The following is a 22,687-nucleotide window of genomic DNA, read 5'->3' as shown; positions in this document are numbered from 1 at the left end:
CGCCAGGCTTCCTCCTCATGATCCTCCTTCGTCTCCATTAGCAACACTTTCTCGATGCCTCCTGAATTCAGCATGATTCCTAATGCTCCCTGATCTTTCCAGCTGAGTACTGAGGGACCCTTCTCGGCCACGTAGAGTTTGCTGTGGGCTTGGTGTCCCTTGAATTCGAAAAGCAACGGGCAGTATCCCAACATGGGTATCCTCTGTCTGGTGTATGTGACAGGTCTCACATCCATGGGACGGAGTTCCTCCTTCACCTTCGGCCTAAACTTGTCTTCCCATACCTGTCGTTGGACAATCGTTATGGGGGCTCCTGAGTCCGCTATCATTTCGATTGGTACGCCTCCTATGTGCATGTTGAGCTTAGGCTTGTCTGATTCCTTGGCACCTACTTCCAGGACTTGGGCATCGATGTAGAGGAGTTCCTCGACGTCTTCCTCCTCTGTTCGTGTCTCTTCCTCTTCCCGCTGCCCTTGGTCAATGTATTTGACGGTGGTCCCTTTAGGCTTCCGACGGCACACCTTCTCATAATGCCCAAACACTCCGCAGAAAGCGCACTTAGCCCTAAATGCTGGACATGCTTTGTCGTTACCCAAGTGCGATGTACTCCCGCATCTGTAGCAACTTGGTCTCCCCCCTCTTCCTGTCTTCAGGGTTGATCCGCCCTGCTGCTGGTTCCTTCTGGAGTCTTGAGACCTGGGGATATCCCGATATCTAGAACTGTCCCCTTTGTTGTGTAGCATGACTCGACATACCGTCGGTGCGCTTCCAATGTCCTTCTTGGCTGCTTGCGCGCATCTTTTGGACATCTCTGCTTTCTTTACCAGGGCCCACACCTCCTTCAGAGGGGCGTCTCCATTGACCCAGAGTTTTTCCTGAACGTGTGTGCTCGTCGTGTGCATTATAATTTGATCTCTTACTAGATCGCCGTGGAGAACGCCAAATTTGCACGTGAGTGCCAATTTCTGCAATGCTGCTACATACTCATCGACCGTCTCTCCATTTTCCTGTTTTCTCTGGAAAAAATTGTACCTGTCGATGGCTATGCATACCACTGGTCTGTAATGCGCATCTAGGTCCTCTATGGTGTGTTTGAACACCTCTTTGTCGTTGGCATCCCTCGGTTCTTTGACGATGGTGTCATACACCCTCAGGCCCTCCGGACCCAGATTGTGTAACAATATTTTCCTCCTTCTCTGTTCCGTGTAAGCAACTTCACTTTCTTCCTCTAAAGCCTCCAAATAATTCTTGAAGTACCGCTTCCAATCCTCCCACGGCATTGAGGGTTCGCCTCTTTTGGGAAGGAAAGGCACCATGTGGGCGAGGGAAGCGGACGGAGTCGCCATCTTGCCTGCGCCCCACTGGCCTGCCTAGGCGGGAACCGCGTTGTTGGGCGGGCTGCCCGGAGCTTGCCTGGTGTCGGTGTCTTCTTCGCTCTCCTCCCTGCCGCTCACGTTTCCTGCGACCTCTTCTGTGGCTCTGTTCGCCTGTGGTCTGCCCCTCTCCACTCTGCTTGGCCCCTCACCTCGCTTCTGCAGTTCCGCCAGCTTGTCTTGATTCGGGCCGCGCGTGTGCGTGGTTGTGCTCACCCCTGCCACTGCCACCGACGAGGAACTTGCCGCCGGGACCCCCGCTTGTCGCTATCTGCCTCAGTGTCGACGGTCGCCCCTCCTGAGTGGGGCCGCGCAGGGTGGCGTGATAGCGTGGGGCCGTTATGCTTCGGACTTGTGGGGTGCAGCTGTAGCCGCAGTTATGGGGGGGACAGTCGTGTCTCGTGTCCTCTGCCGTGCTCCGGGAATATGGGCAGTGCCTGGCTGGTGTGCGCCGTCAGCTAGGCTTTCTTTCTTTGTATCGTGGGCTTGCCCTTGTTCCTTCCTCGTTCCTTCCCGTTCTTGAGTTTGTTTATTCTTTGTTTTTATTTTTCTTGCCTGTTTCAGGCCTGATCCCATCCTCGTCGCCATTGTAAGAACGTTATTTGCCCAAAAGGAAACGAGGACCCCAGGTTGTGTTGTGTAGCTCTTTATTCCCCGGAGCGCCGGGAATGCATGACTCTCTTCGGAGCCGTCCGGCGCCACACAAAATGGCCGCCTTCCGGTTCCTGCCTACGGACTTCCGGTTCCGGGCCTAAAAAGCCTTTTTTGTATGTACAGAACCCTAATTTGCAATTCGGTAACCTATAATCGAATAGCAAAATGGGTTAGCAATTTGGTATTAGGAAGGGGCATATTAAGGGTGTCCCTTCCTAATAGCGACTTGAAGTGCAATGTACGAATGATTTTCAACCAAAATTTGGTCGCAGAACATTCACATTTTACCGCCAACTTCAATTAGGTGGAAACCCAGTCACAAACGGGAAGGGGTTTCCCAGGGGTTACTTCCCCTTTGTGAATGCATTGGAAAACCTTTTGTAACAGCCTGCAGCCGTCCCAGGGATTACTGCCTACTCTTAAAAAACATGAAACTGAAACGTTTTGTTTTTGCTTTTGAAACACATGAGGAAAACCGGCTGCATTAAAAAAAAAAACATTACTTTTGAAAGCAAACACAGACATGGTGGTCTGCTGTCCCCAGCAGGTCAACATCCCCGTGATTTGAGCAATTCCCAATGGGTTGCAAATTGCGACCTACCTTATGAATTTTATTGAGGTAGGTCAATTGCGACCCCATTAGGAATCGCTAAATGTGTCAAGTACAAATTTGTGCATAGGTCTTTGAACTTTCTTAATAGCGAGTTGCAAAAATGTGCTATAAGGTACTCTCCAAATTATTCCTTTATGGAACACGCTCAATGCAATCTTATTATTTGATGCTTAGCTATAACCATTTCTTTTTGAAGAGATTTCTGTAAACTTAGGTGATTGCTGGACTAACTAAATAAAGACCAAAACTAAAGAAAGAACTTTACTAATCTCTTAATGAGAAATAAAACTTTGAAACGACAATACAACTCTCATCTTTGACTGAACTTAAACTGTTAATGGAATTTAAATTTGAGATGTCTAACTTGTTCCTTGACTCCTACTACACATTCCAAGATCCATCGCTGAGATGGATTTAGCGCAGAAAAGAGGGCTTCATTTTAAAGGATTATGACATTTTGGGCTCAGTCTTCACTATCAGGGGCATGGTGCTTGGATCTACACAAGATCGTGCTTTCCCAAAGCAATGTTTGAGTTCTCTGAAGACATCATAGCACGCAGATCATTTGACAACTGGGTTTGTACTCTGGCCAAAACTTTAGTGAAAAGTTTAGATATCTAGGGCCCGATGTAGGTAATTCTTATTTACCACTTTTTAAATACCGAATTTTACCGATTCGGTATTTAAGAAGTGGTAAATATGAAGGGGGGAGATGTAGGTATTTCCAGATGTGTAAATACTAGTGAGGTGGGGTGGTTATTTACCATCCATATATCTCTAAACCACATTTCCCTCCTGTACTCTCAAATCCACTTTTCCGGATATCCTTTGTTGTACTAGCCATTATCTAGCAACTAGGGAAATTTTAGATCAAGTAGTCTAGCTCAAATCAACAGTCTTCGTGCATTGGTCTGAAAAAGCCTGACTTTCATCTTTCTACCTAGAAAAACACATGGAGAAAAAACCAAAGACTGAAGATTCCCTCTGATTTGTGGAAGATTTAAAATGTGAACAAAGTCGCTACATTCTCTCACTGCGGCTTCTTGAGAGCACCCTAAACTTTTAATAAATGCAAGCGCCGTGAGCCAGATAAATTATATTTCTTATAGACAGGGAAACACTGTTCGTGAGACATTTGCCATGAACAGAAAGTAAAAGCTGTCTTACTCAGAGAGGAGAGGTACATGCCCCTTACCAAGACTAAGATCAGCACAGCATGGCAGATGCCTCAATGTGTGTGTGTGTGTGTAAGTACATGGTATTTGTGTTGCATAATCCTCATCAAAACGGAGGGTGTTACAAAGGAGCCAGTGGACTCTTTGAGCCCAGCAGACCAGAATTACTAAAAAGCCAAGAATTAGTTCAGGTTAAGCACTTACAGACTGTGGTGATCTGCACTGTCAGCCATTCCACGTGATGTCATCTCTGGTAGTTCTAAGTGCTGATAATTCTTCCCCAGTGTTCCCTGTTTGGCAGTTGCAGCTGCTGTGTCTTTCCCTCAGGCTGGACGGCTCTCTTCTCCTGAATAAATCCTGAATGTTATCCTCCTGCTTCAGTCTCATCTTTACACTGGCGACGGAGGATGGGATGCTGTTTATTTTACAAAGCGCTGTAAAATCCAAGACTTCAACTTCATCTTACAAAGCGCTGTGAACTCAGGATATTTTGCTTTCAACTCTACCTCGTGTGAGTACATCTATGAATTATTTTTACCCCTGCACTTGAGAGCCATCACAGCCACAAGACTCTTTTAAACTACTAAAAGTGTCCCCACGCGTCTACAAACTACAAGCCCTGCCTCGTACTTTCCAACAAGCTACGAGCCCTACCTTGTACTTTCATACACTCGGACTCACAATCCATACTGACTTTCAAGAATCTTCCGTTTTTTTTTTCTCTTTACGAGATCCTACCTTCGCCTCTGCCTCCCCAGCGCTGCGTAAGCTGTTTGAATCTGTATAAATCTGCCCAGCGTGTACTTGCCTATCAGCTTGTTCTTTCTCCGAGCTGCGCCACCGAATGATGACGTGATAGAACTATCGCAACCAAACGTCATCTGCTTCTCACGCGCCAACCACACCGGTCACCTTAGCAACAAGCAACAAGCTCTACACGCTTAACCAATCAGCGTCCTCGCACGTCACAGAGGCTTTTCCCTTGACATTGGATTCTTGTTACCACAGCTGTAGCGCGTCACAGAAGCTCCAAATCTTCGTGTTTTCTACGGTGCACAGCAGCACGTTTCACATATACTTATTTACAAAAAAAAAAAAAGGTAAAAATTGAAAATATCATAATGCAAAGTGTTACTCCTCCAGCTCCGTTTCTTCAGACTCCTGGAGATCCTCCCCTCGAGTGGAAACTTTGGTTACGATCCTTCATGGCCTATCTAGGTGCAATTGATGGACTCAGATTTCGTGCAGAAAGAAAAAAAAATCTGATGTACTACCATCTCGGAGTAGAGGGCCAGAACGTATTCGATCATCTACCTCCTTATGTTCCACCTACTGGTGAGACTCCGGATGAATTTGACACAGCTATTGCCAAATTAGACAAATACTTTGTCAAAACCAAGAACATGGTCGTACATCGGTACAAATTCTTCACCAGAGTTCAAAAACCTGAAGAGAGCATTGACACCTTCGTTACTGCCTTAAAAATACTTGCTTCCAAATGCGAATTTGACAACTTCACTTCTCAACTTATCAGAGATCAGCTTATTGCTCGCTGTTCTTGTAAACAAATTCAAGGAAAACTATTGTCCTGCAAAGATCCTTCTTTAGATAAGGCTATTGATATAGCCAAGAGCATAGAGACATCCTTGGAAGATTCCAAACAATTAGAAATTTCTCTCTCTAATACTTCTATTTCTAGTGCAGCTTCCGCACCTATCAAGACTACCAATTTTATTCCTCGTGACTCACGTGGTTATTTTAAAAGAATGGGAAACACTAGTACCAGAAGATCTTTCATGCCCAGCAGACAAGTCAGCCAAAATACTTTTTGTTTTAGATGTGGTTCCTCTTACCATATGTCTAACTTTAAAAACTGTCCGGCTGCCAATCAGCAATGCACTCAATGTGGTAAACATGGTCATTTTTCAAGAGTTTGCATGAGAGGTAGAAGAGGTGGTGTACGTTGTGTCTTGAACGAATATGATTCCTCTTCTGATTCAAACACCATTGAACAGTCAACTGAATATCCTGAAGATGATGTTACCACTCAAGAGTATGTAGTTGTTGTAAAAGATAATGATGATATTAGTCGCACCTTTCATGTTCCTGATCCAGAAGTTGACACTATCATTGAAAAACATCATGTTCAACTACTGGTAGACACTGGTGCTCGCATCACTATTATTTCTCATGATAAATATTCTCATTTTTGGCATGATAAATGTCTACTTCCTCCTGATGTTCTTACAATAGCTTTTGAAGGGAGCAGAATTAATCTTTTAGGCTACTTCTGGGCTGAAATTTCTATATTTGGCAAATCTATCAAAGGGAAAGTTTATGTTGCTAAACGTGGTATTAATGTTCTTGGCCTTATACATCAAGCAGAATTTGGTGTCACCATTAAACCTGGTTTACCCAACCCTGTTTTTATAGAAGGATGCAATCTTCCCTGTTCTACATCTCCTTCTTCTGTCCCGGTGTGCAATATTGTAGATAACAAAATGTTAGAGCACAAATATAAAAAAGTTTTTGAAGATCGTCTTGGTAAAATTACTGACTTTCAACATTTTATCAAAGTTAAAGATGGCATATCCCCAGTCAAGCACAAGCTTAGAAACGTTCCACTTAGTATCAGAGAAGATTTATCCAAACATTTAATGTCACTATGCGAACAAGGAATTATTGAAAAAGTAGAATCCACATTGTGGCTTTCTCCCATTGTTCTTGCTAGAAAAAGGTCTGGTGACCTTCGCATGTGTGTGGATTTGCGCAGTCTTAATGGAGCCATCTGGGTTGATGGTTTTCCACTTCCTCGCATTGAGGATTTGATAGCAAAGGTTGGATCATCCTCTTGGTTTTCCAAACTCGATTTGAAAGCAGCATACCACCAAATTGAGTTACATCCCCATTCACGCCATCTCACGGCCTTTGTCACACCAGATGGTGTATTCCAATTTCGACGCCTTCCTTTTGGATTGGCTTCTGCCGCCGCTGTTTTTCAGCGTATCATGTCTGAAATGTTTAAGGAACTCTCTAATGTAGTCGTCTTTCAGGACGATATTCTCATATTCACCCAAACTGAGAGTGAACATGATAAAGTCATGGACCGATTTTTTGACATTCTTGAACAAAGAGGTGTAACCCTACAAAAGAGCAAGTGTGTTTTCAAAACCAGAGAAGTAGAGTATCTTGGTCATAGCATCTCTGGAAGTGGTATCAAACCCAGATCAGGTCTAATCAAAAGCATTATTGAAGCTCCTGCTCCCTCCAATAAGGAACAACTCTTGTCTTTTCTTGGTCTCTGTGAATTTTACTCTAAATTCATGCGAGACTATGCCAAGACCACTGAATGCTTCAGACTCCTGTTGAAAAAGGGTGCCACCTTCAACTGGTCTGACGAGTGTGAAAAAGGTTTTCAGCTCATTAAAAAACATATTACTGATGCTCCTGCTCTGCAACCTTTTAATGGTAACAGGGAAACTGTCGTTACTGTTGATGCTTGTGAATACGGCCTAGGAGCTGTTCTCTCTCAACTAGATTATGGTAAAGAATTCACTGTAGGATTTGCTTCCAGAACTCTCCGTCCTGTTGAAAGGAAATACTCAGTAATAGAAAAAGAACTTCTAGCGTGTGTCTGGAGTGTTGAAAAGTTTAAATCTTATTTGTGGGGTAGACCCTTCATCCTTCAAACTGACCATCGACCTCTTGTCGATATTTTATCAGGCAGAAACGTCAATCGCACTACAGCACGATTGGCTAGACTTTCCACCAAATTGTTAGAGTTTAACTTTAAAACTATTTACATACCTGGTGGGAAAAACAAACGAGCAGACTGTTTGTCCAGATTGCCTATACATGAACCTGATGAAAATGATTGGGAAACTGAAATTGAGGAGTGTTTTGTAGCCAACATTTCCCAGAATTTCATTTCTTTCGCTGAAAGTGATTGGATCAAAGCTGTTGAGAATGATACCATTCTCAAAGACGTAATTTTATTCATAAAAAAGGGATGGCCTAAAGAAAAATCTCTGTCTCAAGAACTTCAAATTTATTGGAAGATTAACCCAGAACTTTCTCTGGAAAATGGTAAAATTGTTAGAGGTGACAAGTTTATTCCTCCTTCTGTCTATCGTGAGAAAATTATTGCTGATGCGCATTCTGGGCATCTAGGAGCCACCATCACCAAGAGAAATGTCAGATCGAACTTTTGATGGCCAAAAATGGACAATCAAATTGTAGAGGCCATCAAACTGTGTACACACTGCAATACTAGTGACAAAGTTCTTGTCTTAGAAGGTGTTTGTGACTCTGTTGTTCCTCCACCCATTAGAGCTTGGCAAAAAATTGGTCTAGACTTCCTGGGTCCATTTCATGTACTTCCTAATACTTCCAAATATTTTCTAGTTCTTGTTGATCATCTTTCTAGGTGGGTTGAAGTTGAACCCATCAATGTGCCCAATTCTAAAAGTGTCATTGATTGTCTAAGCAAAATTTTCTTGAGAGAGGGTTGTCCGGAAGAAATCCTCACTGATAACGGAGTACAATTTATTTCGAAAGAAATGGGGGTTTTTCTGAACAATTGCTGTATTAAACATACCAGAACCCCATTGTATCATCCCCAGAGTAATGGCAAAGCCGAGAGGTTTAATAGAGTTGTTGTTGAGTGTGTGCAAGCTGCTTTCAGATCAAATAATTGTATTTTTCAAGCTGTGAAAGATCTTATATGGTCTTATCGTATTTCTCCCCATGTTGCCACAGGTTTCTCTCCCTTTGAGTTAATGAGAGGGAGAAAAGCTTGTTCTCAAGCTTTCCCATTTTGGATGGTTAAAAGTCTTCACCGGGGCTGTGATTTGGAAAAGGTCTGGGAATGTGCTAATAAAAAATCTTCCAGTTTACTACCCAACAATATAGATTTAAGCAAAAAGTCTTCCCAAAGTATTCGTGCTGGTGAGTGGGTCAGGATTAAAAATCCTGTTACAGTTAAGAAAGGTTTCTCAAAATTTCTTGATTCACAACAAGTTGTAGAGGTTCGCAAGAATGCGGTCAAATTGTCTAATGGCAACTGGTGGAGCACTTCTCGTGTAGCCAAAGATCCTTCTCGTGCAACTGTTTTTCCATCCAATGTCAATGTCAATGATGATTTAATGAAAAATTCTAATGTGAATGGTAACAGTGGTCCAAGAAAAAGCTTAAGAGCAACTGTTAAGCCTAGCAAATATCGTGATTTTATTTGATTTGTTTTATTATAATTGTTCTGTGTTTTCTGGTTGTTTTTTTGTTGCTTTAAAAAAAAAAAAAAAAAAAGAAAAAAGGGGGGAGGTGTGTGGTGATCTGCACTGTCAGCCATTCCACGTGATGTCATCTCTGGTAGTTCTAAGTGCTGATAATTCTTCCCCAGTGTTCCCTGTTTGGCAGTTGCAGCTGCTGTGTCTTTCCCTCAGGCTGGACGGCTCTCTTCTCCTGAATAAATCCTGAATGTTATCCTCCTGCTTCAGTCTCATCTTTACACAGACACAATTTCAAGGTCTACAATTCTGACGAGTCTGCACTGTCCATGAGGTTCCTGGTACCACAGAGAGCCTGAATCTGTTGCTAACCAGCCGAAGACGTCTTCTCAAATTACATCATGCAATTGTTTTTGTTCTGTTGGCTGCAGCTTATCACGTGCATGTCAGAACAATTTCATTTATCTCTGAAGGCCTTATGATTTCAGATGTAGCTTTGTCTCGTGATACATTTGGACCCTGACCCTACATTCCAGTGAAACCATTGCAGTCTGTGAGTTCAGTGCATGCTTCTGATTTCTGGGTGCCCTCAGCAACTGCACATCTTGACTGAATCCCTCCCATTTTAAGATTTGGGACCTGATTACGAGTTTGGCCGTCCTCCCGCGGAGTGCCACACCCGTCCACACACTGCCCGCCAGATTAGGAATTTAATCCTGGTCTGGCGAGTGGTGCTGCGGCAGTCCCACAGCAGTGCCTTTCAAAGGCTCAAAGGAGAGTCTTAGAACAGCAACGCCGTGGGAGCACGTTCCTGCATGGGAAGAAATGCACCATGATGTACATTTCTTCCGGTGCAAGAACAGGGTGTGCAGAAATACAGGGGACACACCAGGTGCCCCCTGCATGACCCCCCCCCCATGCACAGAGGTGACAAGAGGCCCTGTCAGGGCCCCCAGAGTTGCCTCACCGCAACCCTTTCCATGGCGGGCTCACTGCCATGGAAAGGATTGCGGTGAGGCAACGTGTAATATGCTTAGCGGTGCCGCAGTGGCACCGCCAGCATATTGCAGCCCCTGACTTCTGAGCTGCAGGATCACGAATCCCTGGCGGATGCAGCGGTCCAGTTGTGGTTCAACTGCGATAGTCAGAATATAGCGGGTGGACTGCCAGTCTGGCGTCCGTGGACCTCCACCGCAACTACAGCAGTTCAATGAACCACGGTAGTTGTAATCAGGCCCTTTGCCTTTTGAAGTCGGGTATCCCCTAGACAAGCCTTTTTCGGTCTCGGCTCCATAGCAGCATATTCAGCCATGTAGATTCAGTGAGACCCAGGTTCTTTCTTAACGGGTCGTACCCTAGAACTGTATCCTGTAAACACCAACCACCAGCCTCCTGGTGTTTTTGTTAAATCCAACACAGGCTGAATGAGTTTGGCATCCTGAACATCGAAACATAGATGGAGACCCGATTTGAGTGGTTAGTTTTGGGGTTTACTGGACTTTGAGACTTTTGTTTTGCTGGGAACTCATTTAGAATATCTCTAATCCACGTAGTCTTTCTCCAGGGGCCAAATATTCTAAAGCATATGCCAGAAATATTATACACAAAGCAGATACATTGTACTTTCCTCTCTCCCAGATCATTCCCATTGATAGCTTGAAGTTAACAGTCCAAAGTGAAATCCAAAGAACCACAAAGGTTTCCAGAAACATCAAATACTTCTTCCGTAGGTTAACATTGAACACGGGGATTAATAGTATAGAAACTCTAGCACCTATCACATAAATGCTATACAAATACTTGAAGCTCTGTTTGCCTTAGGACATTAGAAGCAGCCTTCACAGTGATTGATGCATGTGGTTGCATCTCTTGGAACTGTCCTCATGGCCACACTCTAATAGGCTATGTGATGTTTGATAATTAATTATACCTTCACATTATATACCCTAAACTAACTCAATTTCTGATTCACAGAGCACACATTAACATTGACAAACCCAATCCCAAGCCTCCACCAGGGAAAGACAAGTCAGTGGAACAAACAAGGAGAAGGAAAAAGAAAAGAAACAAGAAAACCGAACAAAAGCAGCAGGAGAAAGAAAGAACTCCTTCTGACTCTGACAGTGAGGATAAGTCAGTTGATGATAAGAAACCCAAGGAAGATGAAAACAGCAGCAATAAGGAAGGTACCGTGATGCTCAATCTTCTATAGTCACAATTTAATAGAATGTTGTAGGTCATTTAACAGTATACCTTCCATCTTTGCATTTTCTCAGAGTAGTGTAATTTTGCAGATTTATTAATGTGGTTTGTTTAATACTGCCTTTTATTATGTAATTGTACTTTTTTGTTTTTGTTTTCTTTAGTTGGTAGTAGGTTTTACGTATGTTATAATCCAGAACATGCACAAACACATCAATACTGCTTTTCTAGTACTAGTCCTTTATGTACTTGTGAAAAAGTACTCTGTTGGCAAATTGCACTGACCTGTCCATTGAGGTAAACATGTTTCAAGGAGGAAAAGCTTACTCACCTTTGGTGGAATGCCTGAGTGACATGGCAAACATCAGAGGCAGATCATGTAGGGGCTATGTAAGTAACCATGGTAATAGAATAAGAAATGTTAAAAAAAACAATGTCTAGACCAAGTTGAAGTAAAAGATTAAACTTTGACAAGAAAATTATAAATCAAAAAACAGTACAGATAAAGGGTGCAAAGATTATATACAACAAAATAATGACACAATGACACTTTGGAAAAAGGCATTGCATTCAAAATTAATGGGAAACCACGGGTTCTCCAGAACAACTAAATGCTAATGAGCATTGAATCAAGGATCAAGAAAAAACAAAAACAAAAAATATGATAGCAAAGGCAATTAATTGGAAAAAATTTGACATTAAAGACCTTTGGAATCGATAATTAAATATATTTCTGATGAAATACAATGGCAAAGAGGACGTGATTTTTGTTTGCCCAAGAAGAAGGGGTGTGAGCCCTGAAATACGTCGGCACTGATTACTACAACACGGAGGAAGCAAGCAGGCTACATGGCTTATTTGCCGCTGGCTCTTATCATGGAGACCTACGCTACATATTGATGCTCTACTGGACAGACTCCCATTACCTTAAATGAGGCTTTTGCTCTTAACACATTGCCCTGACGAAGTTCAGTTGATGAACGAAATGTGTTGGCTGTTGTTTGTTTCTATGAATTCGGATGTACTGTAATAAAAATAACACCTACGAAGGAACTACTACGCTTCGTTTCTGAACTCTACAATACCTTGGGAGTGCACTGCTCCATTGTTTTCATAGTTTGTCTCCCGCCTGGGCGGGTTGCATCCCTCAACGGCGGGTGCAGGAGTAACTTGTGCACACCACTAAACTTTCTGATACCTAGACTACACGTTGGGGGACTACTTTGAGGATTGTGCGGCATTTGGAGTCCGCCGTTGGTTCTCTATTGCCTACATATTATTGTTAGAATCCATACATTTCCCCGGGCTTTTCGAAAGTGAATTCCTTCTCACGCCGGACCTTCGCTAGGTCTAGTATGAGGCGGAATCAGCCACGGCTGCTGCAGGTAAGAGCAGTGGTGCTGGCTGAGGGGGATTTCGAGAGACGACCACAAGGGATAATTAAATGAATAATTAATTTTCTCTCGTGGTTATCTCTCAAAATCTCCCCCAGCCGGCCTCACCGCCCCCGCTCTTGCCTGCAGTGGCAGCTGCTGGGTGGAATTTGCTTTCAGAGAGGATTTTACCCTCTACTCTTGGAGAAATATTTATATAGCTCAACAATCTTCATCAAAACCAGCCTGTGGGCTGTCTTAGGTTTGATTTGGTCAAAGCTAGACACCACTTACAGAAGCCCTCAGTCAACCTTGATCCTGTAGTTCTAATAGCTCTAAATGCACCAAATCCAACAGCCACTTTTCGATGCAGGCTTCTCTCTTAAAAATCTTGCCACTTTCTTGTTTCCTCTATGGGTATTCCAACAAACTGTATTTATTAAACTCCCCCAAAAAAGTGAATGAATATTACTGTTTGAGTAAGTATGAGGCAGAACGTATTATGCAGCAAGTAATATGATGTGCAATTATTACAACAATGGATCAACTTAGTGCATTGAACAATATTTCAAACTTGTAAATTGCAAATTTTAAATTGAGCTCAGTTCTCAAAGTTTGGGTCATTCTAACCCCTCTCAGGTGTCTGATCACTTCAAGCACAAACAAATGAGCCGGTCTCTATTGAGATAGTTGGAGGGAAGCAAGCAAGACCATTCAAGGTTTTCCACATAACATGGACAATCACTGGCAATTTTTCCATCATAAAAATGTGCCATATTTTTACCCACCAAAAACTCAAAAGTGGAGAGGTAGATGATTTTTAAAATTGGGCAGTTGATAATCTGGCCGTTAAGAGCAAGTGCATGATCAATTTTCTCTAGGGCTTCATGAGTAGACATAAGCCCTTTTCCTGTGTGGCCAGGAAAATGACAGTAATTTTATTAATAGTGCGTATTATTACTTTCCAATTTGTTGCATTCTCATCCACATATAAGACAGGGTTCCAAATATGTCACAAAACCTCCAACACTGGTTTGAGGAGCCCAACATTGCTCCCTGCCTTGGTGTAGTATAGTTACACATCTTAAGAATGTTATATAAGTTTCCATATGTTGAGTGCACATTGAGTATGTTGATGTCATTGGCTATATAGCTGACCAAATATCTTCATGTGTGTCTATTCCAAATTCTGTCAACCATTGTGTCATGCAGCTATGTTTGCCACCCATTTGGGAATTTCTTACTTTCAGGTATTAGCTTAAAACACCTTTCTTGATCTGGTGTTGGGCAACCAGAGAATTGGGCTTTCAGTAGGCAAGTCTCATTCCGAGCGAAATGTAGGAGGTGCATCAATCCAAAGTTATCTCTGAGAGGCATGTCGAAATGATCAACACTTGTTTTACCATATTTTATCTTGCTTTCTGTAAATAATTCATCCAACAGGGGGTGAATATTATTGCTCCAGGTTTGAATGGTGGTGTCAGTTACTCCAGGGAGAAAAGCACATTTGTAGGCAATGAGTGTTATCCTGAAAGGATATGCATTGGTTTAACCAACATACTGCCACTCTGCCCAGTAATGGAGTAGTGTTGCTGCTATTTATTGCCATTCAACTACGCCGCTGAACGGTCAATCTAGACTCTCCCCCCTACACTCTCTGAACCATACTCCCCTGATGCCCGAGCTCCTCCCCAACGTCAATACACCCTCCCAACCTTGGCGCCCTTCGGGACAACACTGTGTGAACGCTTCCGCCTGGGATGGTGCCTCCCAACTCCGCCCCCAAATGTGTACCACGCCTTCCCCCACCCTTGTGAACGACTCCTCACATTCATTTTCAAAATCCCATGTTCCTTAACCTTTTCATGCCTCTAGAAGTAAAGAAATTAATTGGGACTTTCAGAAACTCAAATCAGACATACAAAAGCTCATAAACATCACCTCTGAGCTGGCCCTTGAATTAATGTCCGAAAATGTGTTGCAACTGTTCCTGCTAGGGACCACCCAACTCCCTAAAATCCCTGTTCGATCCTTTGAGCTGAAGAGTGGCAACAGACTGCCTTCATCTGGACGGAACTGGAGCACCACTCCCTACCCTGACGACCCCTACAGCCCTACAGACCCATTAGATGCAAGAAAGTCCTTTCTGACCAGGACATTCTCTCCCTCCTACTAGCTTCCAACTCCAACTTAACGGATAACTCAAACATACATGAACCGATGCTACCTACAACACTAATTCCTCCCAGAGCTACTTGACTCATTCAAGCCCTCTCGGGGTCTATCCAAATGATTCCTCTAAAGCCCTCTAGAGCTCCAGACATACTTCTAATGCCCTTAACATGGCTAACCTTAGGCAAATTCACATTACACAGCCTTGTCACACAGTTTCCAAATCACATCTAAAATGCATACTGCTCAACTGTAGATCTGCGGTGAAACATGCAACTGACATCGCTGACCTCATCTTAGATCGGGAACTCGACCTCCTAAACCTCACAGAAACCCGGCTAAATGACTCCTCAGGACCTGTCCTTGACATCCTAGTCCCCACGAGCCACAACATAATCAGACTTGATAGAGCCAAGAGAACTGGTGGAGGCATCGCCTGTACATACCATAACAGTCTTTCAGCTAAGCAATCTCCTTCTGCAATTCTCTCTTCATGTGAATATTTCTCTATAGACATTATCAGTAACTACACGCCCTTATGCAACCTACACAGCTTTTTCCCTCCCCCGGGTGGCAACCTTCCTCTGGTCAAACAAACTATGGAAATCATCTTATCCAACTTGGGGTGCCATTGTTCCCAGATATTCCTGGGAGACTTCAATCTTCGTTGGAATGACCCGAATGATCAGGCGGTGAATAGTCTTAAAAACGTCTTAGTGGACTCAATTTGCCTCAATACTGAGACAGCCCACTGCACAACTTAGGATCGACCCTTGACTTAATCATCTTCAACCCCAACTCCATTCAGTTGGAATCGATTACCCCTTGTGACTGGTTAGACCATTCTATATCACCTTCCTAATTTTAGAATGTTGGAACATCAAGAGATGCCAACCCAAGAAACAGAGTCACTGGAAAAGAACGTTGATAAACACAAAAGTGAACAAGTAATTTCTCGATGTAATATGGCCCTGCCTCCACCTACGGTCATGTCAGACGTTCACAAACTCACTGAACACTACAACAACTCCTTGCTGAAAGTCCTCGATGCAATTGCTCCCTTAAAACTGAAAAGAAAGTCCAACAAAGATTCCAATCCATGGTTCAATGACAGTTTAAACTCAGACAGACGGGGGGGACACACGAGTGGTTGAAGATACTTGGTGGACATGGACCGGGGGAGGGGGTGGGGCATGGGAGGTCGTTCTTCTATAGGTTTTTCCTATGTGTTCTTTTTCTTGTTTCTTAGAGTTTGCAAGAGCGCATGTCTCAGCCTAAGTAGGTCTACAGTGGCACTTCAACAAATGTTCCTTGTCGCTCTTGTTTTCTACCTAGGGGATATCTAGAGGGGAGCTGTCGATGTGTGTAATTGGCGTTCGGATAGGGTGCACTCTCTTTTCCCTTTCATAGGTCTTACTATTGAACTTGGAACAATGCGTAAGGGCTTTTGCCTCCAGAGACGTCTGACGGCCCTGCGGCCTCCAGCTTATCTAATGAATAGGAGTATTAGCACGTAGCTTCCTTCAGCAACCCTCCTCCTTTTTCATACGCGGCCGTCCCTGCGGGGTTGTAGGCGGCTTGCTGTGTTTAAAATCTGAAGCCTTGTTGCTATTACTGATCTGACTGCACAACTGAACTTTTCTCTGGCCGGCCCGCTGGGTTGTAGGCAACTTTATTTTTGTTCTTTGCTCTATTTCTGTCAATAAAAACAGATTTAATACTAATACTAAACTCAGACAGACGTAACCTGAGATCAGCAGAACATGCATGGAGATCCTCTCCATCACTAAACTCCTTAAGCTCCTGAGACTGAAAAGGAGTATGTTCAGCAAACACATCAGAACAGCGAAAGTGTCCTTCTTCAGAAACCAACTGGACAATGCTAAAAATTGCCCCAAAATGCTGTTTGATCTGATTAAACATCAATCCAACAACACTACCACCCAATCAACACTCATCTCCAGTACACAACCAAATTGCGAGGACTTTGTCGCCTTCTTCCTCGAAAAATCTAACATGATTGATTTGCAGCTAAGGTTTTTCCTGGCCGATCTACCACTCAGATACCCCCTCCCCTCGCAGCCCCAGCTGGTTGCAAGGCACTCCGCTAAAAACAATGCCTGTTGGAGTCTCTCCCTTCAACAACACATCCATTCTCAATATTCTTTCTACCCTTAAACCCTCTAATCACATTCAATGATCCCCTTCCCTCTTTTTTCTTCTAAGATCTGATAAGGTCACTAGTCCCTGTCTGGACCAAGATTATTAATGCTTCTCTTCTGCAAGGTGAAATCCCCTCCTGCTTAAAGTCCGGTCTGGTGCTGCCTATTCTTAAAAAACACTCAACCAACCCGGAGGATATGAACAACTTCCGTCTTATCACAACCATCCCCACTCTGGACAAACTACTTGAGAAATGTGTTCAAGTAAAACTGTGTAACCACATTGAGGAATTCCAACTGCTGGATCAATTCCAATCGGACTTCCGTCAGGGTCACAGCACCAAAACTGCCATCACAGATAAAGGTGATGAATCTCTTACAATGCTTGACCAGAACAAATCTTGCCTTTTAATATTACTCAACCACTCATCAGCATTTGACACCATCAAACATGATAACCTCCTGAACCTTTTGGAACATAGGATGAGGTTCTCTGGCTCAGTTCTAAAATGGTTTGCCTCTTTTCTCCATAACAGATCTCAAAGAGTCAAAACCAATCAAACCCTCTCCAAACCCAGTCCTTGCACTCTAGGGGACCCCCAAGGATCATCTCTCTCCCCCACCCTGTTCAACCTATTCATTGAACCTCTTACTGAAATCCTCAAAGCATAAAAAATACACTACCACATGTATGCGGATGACACTCAGGTTTACATGAAAATCTCTTCACCGGACAATATCATGACTTTCAGCGCAACCCTGCTCAAAACCCAAAACTGGTTAACCCTCAACCATCTTAAACTGAACGCCCTCAACACGGAATTCCTCCTTATCTCTCCTCCCAAGCAAGCCCTCTTAGTGGAGGAATTTTTTAAAAATCTCTCCACTCTCAACTGCACACCACATATCATAGATTCTACGAGATCTCTGGGAATAGTGCTGGATAAAAACTTGAACATGCAAGCGCACATCAGCCCTTCTGCCAAAGGAACAAACTTTCAATTGAGCATCCTTAGGAAACTAAAACCCTTCCTGCCCCCTGAGGACTTCAAATCTGCTGTGCAAGCATTAGTTATCTCCCGACTAGATTATGGCAGTGCAACCCTCTGTGGGCTACCAAGGTACAGGCTGGCCCCTCTCAGGGCCTCACTAAACGCTGCTGCAAAGACCACTACGGCTCCAAGAAATCCAACCACATTTCCCTGATTTTGAAAGCTCTAAATTGGCTACCATTCGAGGCAAGGATACAGCTAAAACGTGACTGTATGACTTACAAGCACTTCACTTCCACACTCCTCTGTACCTTGCAAATAAGCTAGTCCTTTCTGGAGGTACCCGCTCCTCTAGGAATTCCAGCACCTTGCTGTTGAAACCAAACAAATTAAAAAAAATGCAAACCTACAAACGAGCCTTTTCAGGTGTCGCCCCGAGAATCTGGAACTCCCTTCCTACGGAAATTAGACTGATTCCACCAACAGAGTCCTTCGGAAGAGAAGTGAAATCTCTACTTATGATGAACAATTCTCTGGGCTAAAGCTCAGTCTCGGACGCCCGGTTTGGAAAATTGGTATTTTGGAATGTCATGGCTCCGATATCTTTCATTTTCTTGTCTTTACGTTCCTGTTACTATTGTTATATATTACTGTTACCGTATATTACTCTTGCTTTGTCCCTACTGTCAACCAGTCCGTCTGTCGACCTTCTTTTGTAAAGTGCTGTGATACCTGTTGGGGTCTTGTTTGCGCTATACAAAACTTTTTAGATTAAAAACTACTGGAGATCGGAAAAACGTGGGGCAGTGGGATGGTTCACATTAAATAAACTATAGCTGAATTTGAGTTATATTTTGCTTGATCTTGACAAATGGCATATGGCAAGCTCGTCAATTCTAGTGTTCTTCATAACCGGGCACCACTAAGATAATTTTTATATTATTGAAACCGATACCACCATCGGAATTTGGTTAAAATGATCCACCATTGGAAGTTGGTTTAAATATACTTTTTGACGATTCTGGGGATTTATTGTACCAAGCGAAATCAATTTGTTTATGTTCTACAAATTGAATGGTGGATGATGATCCAAAACAGAGATCTAGTGTCTGAGCCACGTAGAGCGGTGTGGAATGAAGTTCATTTTGATGCATGTCACTTTGTTGAGCCATGACACTGGCTATTCAGTTCTACTAATCCAGTTCTTTGTACAATGTATTTTATGTGCATGGAACATTGGGTCTCTAGATTTGAAATAGAGAACCTGGGAGGAAAATCATAACTATTTGGTAAGGCCTTTTGACCAGCTAAGCTCATAGTCAGCCGATAGTATTTCACTTTTATTCTGGTTATCAGAAATCTCCATCCCTTGTCAAGTAATGGACTAAAAGGTCTCTTGAATACCCTTTTAGGTTGCGAAAGAAAGTGCGACTCCTCCCAGTAGCCACATTACCACCCTGCACAGAATAATTTATGTAAAAGTTTACCCAGTGTCTCCATTAGAGTGTCACAGTTGGAACGAAAAGCCCACAAAGGGGGAAAAACTAATTTGGCAATCTTGGTATTCTTGATTGAAAATAAATGTAGCACCGAAGAAATGAGCAAGGTATCAAACTCCTCATGACAGCAGTAATGAGAAATGAACTAGGCTATGCAAGAGAAGAACACAGAAAGAAAATGATCAAACTTATTTGAAGCAACAATCAGGGACAAAAATCGAAGCAAGGGGTGAATAAAGTCAGGGAATAACATGTATTGTGGCTAACCTTTTAATCACAAAACCACCTCCATTTGTGCTTAGGACAGGAACTGACATCGCAGGAAGGGACTCTGCAACATCTTGGATTGACAGGCCACCATCTTGGAAAGGGCTGTTCATAAGATCTGGTTCGGTTTCTTTCCAAGCACTCATGACATTTGTTGTAGAATGAGGAAAAAGCTCAGGGCTCATGCTGTGCAGAAATGCGGAGTTACTGTTACTGCCCATTGTGCTCCACATCACGTGCCTCATGCTCAATAACGCTTAGGGAAAATCTCCCCTAAGTACTGCAAGCACAGAAAGTCTGGAACGATTCAGGCACTGAAGACCCTCCGCTTTGGTGTCAACTTGGCATCTGGCAACTCGCTGATGGACAGCATGTGAAAAACAAGCTTTTGCAATGCAATCGGTCTCGCCTTTGGGACCTTTTAAATATTTTGCTATGCAGCACATTAGCCTGGGTGCTAAAACATCTACTGTTCTTTACCATGGAGGGAAAGTAAGCACCAAACTGTGTGACATGCCAGGTATGGAAACACATGGAGAGAAATATTGCCTTTCAGCGGAAACAGCATAGTCCAAGCTATGTTTTTAATATAAAATCAGGGCCTTCGATTGTCATATCACTGAAAATACAAGATTTAAAAAAAATATTATTGTCTACGGGTGCTCGTGGAAGACAATTTCTATGGACTGGAATCTAGAGAATGCTAAAGTGATTCTGGTATTTTACTGACCTCTGCAGGTCGTTTTCTATCAAGAAAGTTAAATAGAGGCAGTTGCCAGATAAATAAAAAAAAGGAAGTCCCTCAGCAGAAAGCAATTCTGGTATTTTACGGACCTCTGATGGTCGTTTTCTATCAAGACAGTTAAATAGAGGCAGTTGAACAGAAAAAAAGTCCCTAAGCAGAAGCAGACAAGTCCTAGAGCTGATCTCAAGAGCCCGCAAAGTACATACACATATAGGTATATACTAAAATATACAAGTATATACTAAAGTATATACAAGAGGTCTCGAATGCTCAACCTAATTATTTCTCTTCTGAACCCAGGCGGTTTCAGGGGAGCTCTTTGTACTTTCATCTGCACTGATTTTGCTACAGATGTGATATTCCTACAGATCTGGCAAAATTAATTTTAAAGCCTGAGGTTGCATAACAAAATTGCAATGCTATGTTATAGACCAAGAGTTCCACTGAGATTGCAAACAGCTGAGACAATAGTGACACCCCTTTCTTGTGCCTCTTTTAAAACTTATACTGGAGGGAAGCTTGATACTTATCTTTATATTTATCTTTATATTTGGTTCTTGTATGAAATAATTAGATAAGATATGTGGTTTCAGATTTTCCTTCAAACCCATTTCGTCTATTAGCTTTTCATGAGAGCACCACTCACCCCAATGAAATCCTTCTTTGCATCTAACATGAAGTGTATCATGTGCTTTTTATCTCTCTCTCCTATGTCTGGAGTATTGACTGATTAAAGACATTGTCCCATGTATGTCTGATGAAGATCTGATTGATAAATGGACATTACAGTAGGCCAAATGAAAGTAGGACGAGTTACGAGCTATCTCACGGAGTAAGGCAAGGCAGCTCCAATCTCTGCGTTGCCTTGCTCTGCGCTAAGGAGGCGTTCCACGGGCATTGCAGTGGGTGTAAACCTGGGGTTATGCCAAAATGTACCCCTGAGGCGTAACGAGGAGAAATAACTTTATTTCTTCTCATTTATTCCTTTTTCTATGTGTGCAGCATTCTGCTACCTGTCAAGGGATAATCAGCCCCTCTCCCTTTTTCTCATCTCTGGGAGTCACCACATCTGATCAAGGAGCCTGGGTGACAGTGAACACTGACAGAAAGGCACATTTGGCTTAGGCAGGAAAAGGACAACTTTCTAAAAGTGTCATTTTCAAAATAGCAATATGAAATCTGACACGACCATTAGGCTGGATTTGCTATTAAATAAGTCCTTGATTTATTTTCTAGCTACTGCAAAACCGAAGTAAGGCATTATATGGTTTTATAATGTAACCCAGTGTTTCCCTATGGGAAAGCCAGCCTTGCAACAGTGAAAAATAACTTTGGAGATTTTTCACTGCCAGGATATATGAAACATAAAATATACATGGCCTACTTTTTTTATAAGAGCATTTGTTTGTTTTCCAAACCAACAAACAAGCAATCAACAAGAAAACACATTTCAAACAGAATAGTAAAAGCATTAAATACCGTCTCATGATCTTGATCCACACCAGGCACATAACACAACCCAAGCCCTTACACAGGAAAGCTGATTGTAGCCATACCATAATATGCCCATCACTTGCACCATACTTTGTCATATTTGCGGGGGCACCCGCGTGCAGTGTAGATTGTATCTTCCAGATTTGCTCACCAGTCCATACCCTGCCGCCAGGCCTCCATGGGAGAGGCGCTGGCAGAGGTCCAGTGTTTAATTATATCCCTCTTAGCAAGCAGATTTCCAGCCCCACTAGTATCTTGTCCCCTCGGGGTCCGCCCATGTCCTCCAGGATACCCAAAAGAGTGAGCCTGGGGCCAACTTCCATGTGGGAGCCCACCACTCTGGACAAAATCGACAATATTCAAAGTCAGTATCACCCTATGATGGTGCGGGTCCAAACTGTATAGAATGAATCCCCTCTAGGCACCTGACAACGCAGGCATGCAGGGGAGGGAGCCACCTTAGTTTTCCATAATCGATAGGGTGAGATGTGCTTGTTAAAAGTACTTAAATTGAACGAACTGGAGCCAAGCCAAAATCCCCAACACCTGGAGTGCCATACAGGCATCTTGCCATCCGCCTCTTCCAGGGGACCCTCCCATTCCTCCCAGTAGGTTTGGGGAATGTGCAACTAGGGATTTATATATTTGTGATAGCCTTACTTTTCCAATGGGACCTATCAGTGCCCACACCTTCAAGGGACTATATTCTGGGACCTCCAGGAGGTCATTAGTAAGAGTGTG

At 43.1% G+C, this 22,687-nt stretch overlaps 1 protein-coding gene across 1 annotated transcript in view; it reads left to right on the top strand.

Moving 5' to 3' along the window:
- VWA3B (von Willebrand factor A domain containing 3B) overlaps window positions 1-22,687 on the top strand; it is a 1,052,517-nt gene that overhangs the window by 764,949 nt on the left and 264,881 nt on the right. The window contains exon 28 of the mRNA XM_078658240.1: window positions 11,015-11,226. Within this exon, the coding sequence (XP_078514366.1) occupies window positions 11,015-11,226 (212 nt within the window). The remainder of the gene's footprint in view (window positions 1-11,014; window positions 11,227-22,687) is intronic.

This window comes from Lissotriton helveticus, chromosome 8 (genome assembly GCF_964261635.1).
Source record: "Lissotriton helveticus chromosome 8, aLisHel1.1, whole genome shotgun sequence".
Lineage (NCBI taxonomy): Eukaryota > Metazoa > Chordata > Amphibia > Caudata > Salamandridae > Lissotriton > Lissotriton helveticus.
The sequence above is the reverse complement of the archived record's forward strand: the minus strand, read 5'-3'. Positions and strand labels throughout refer to the sequence as shown.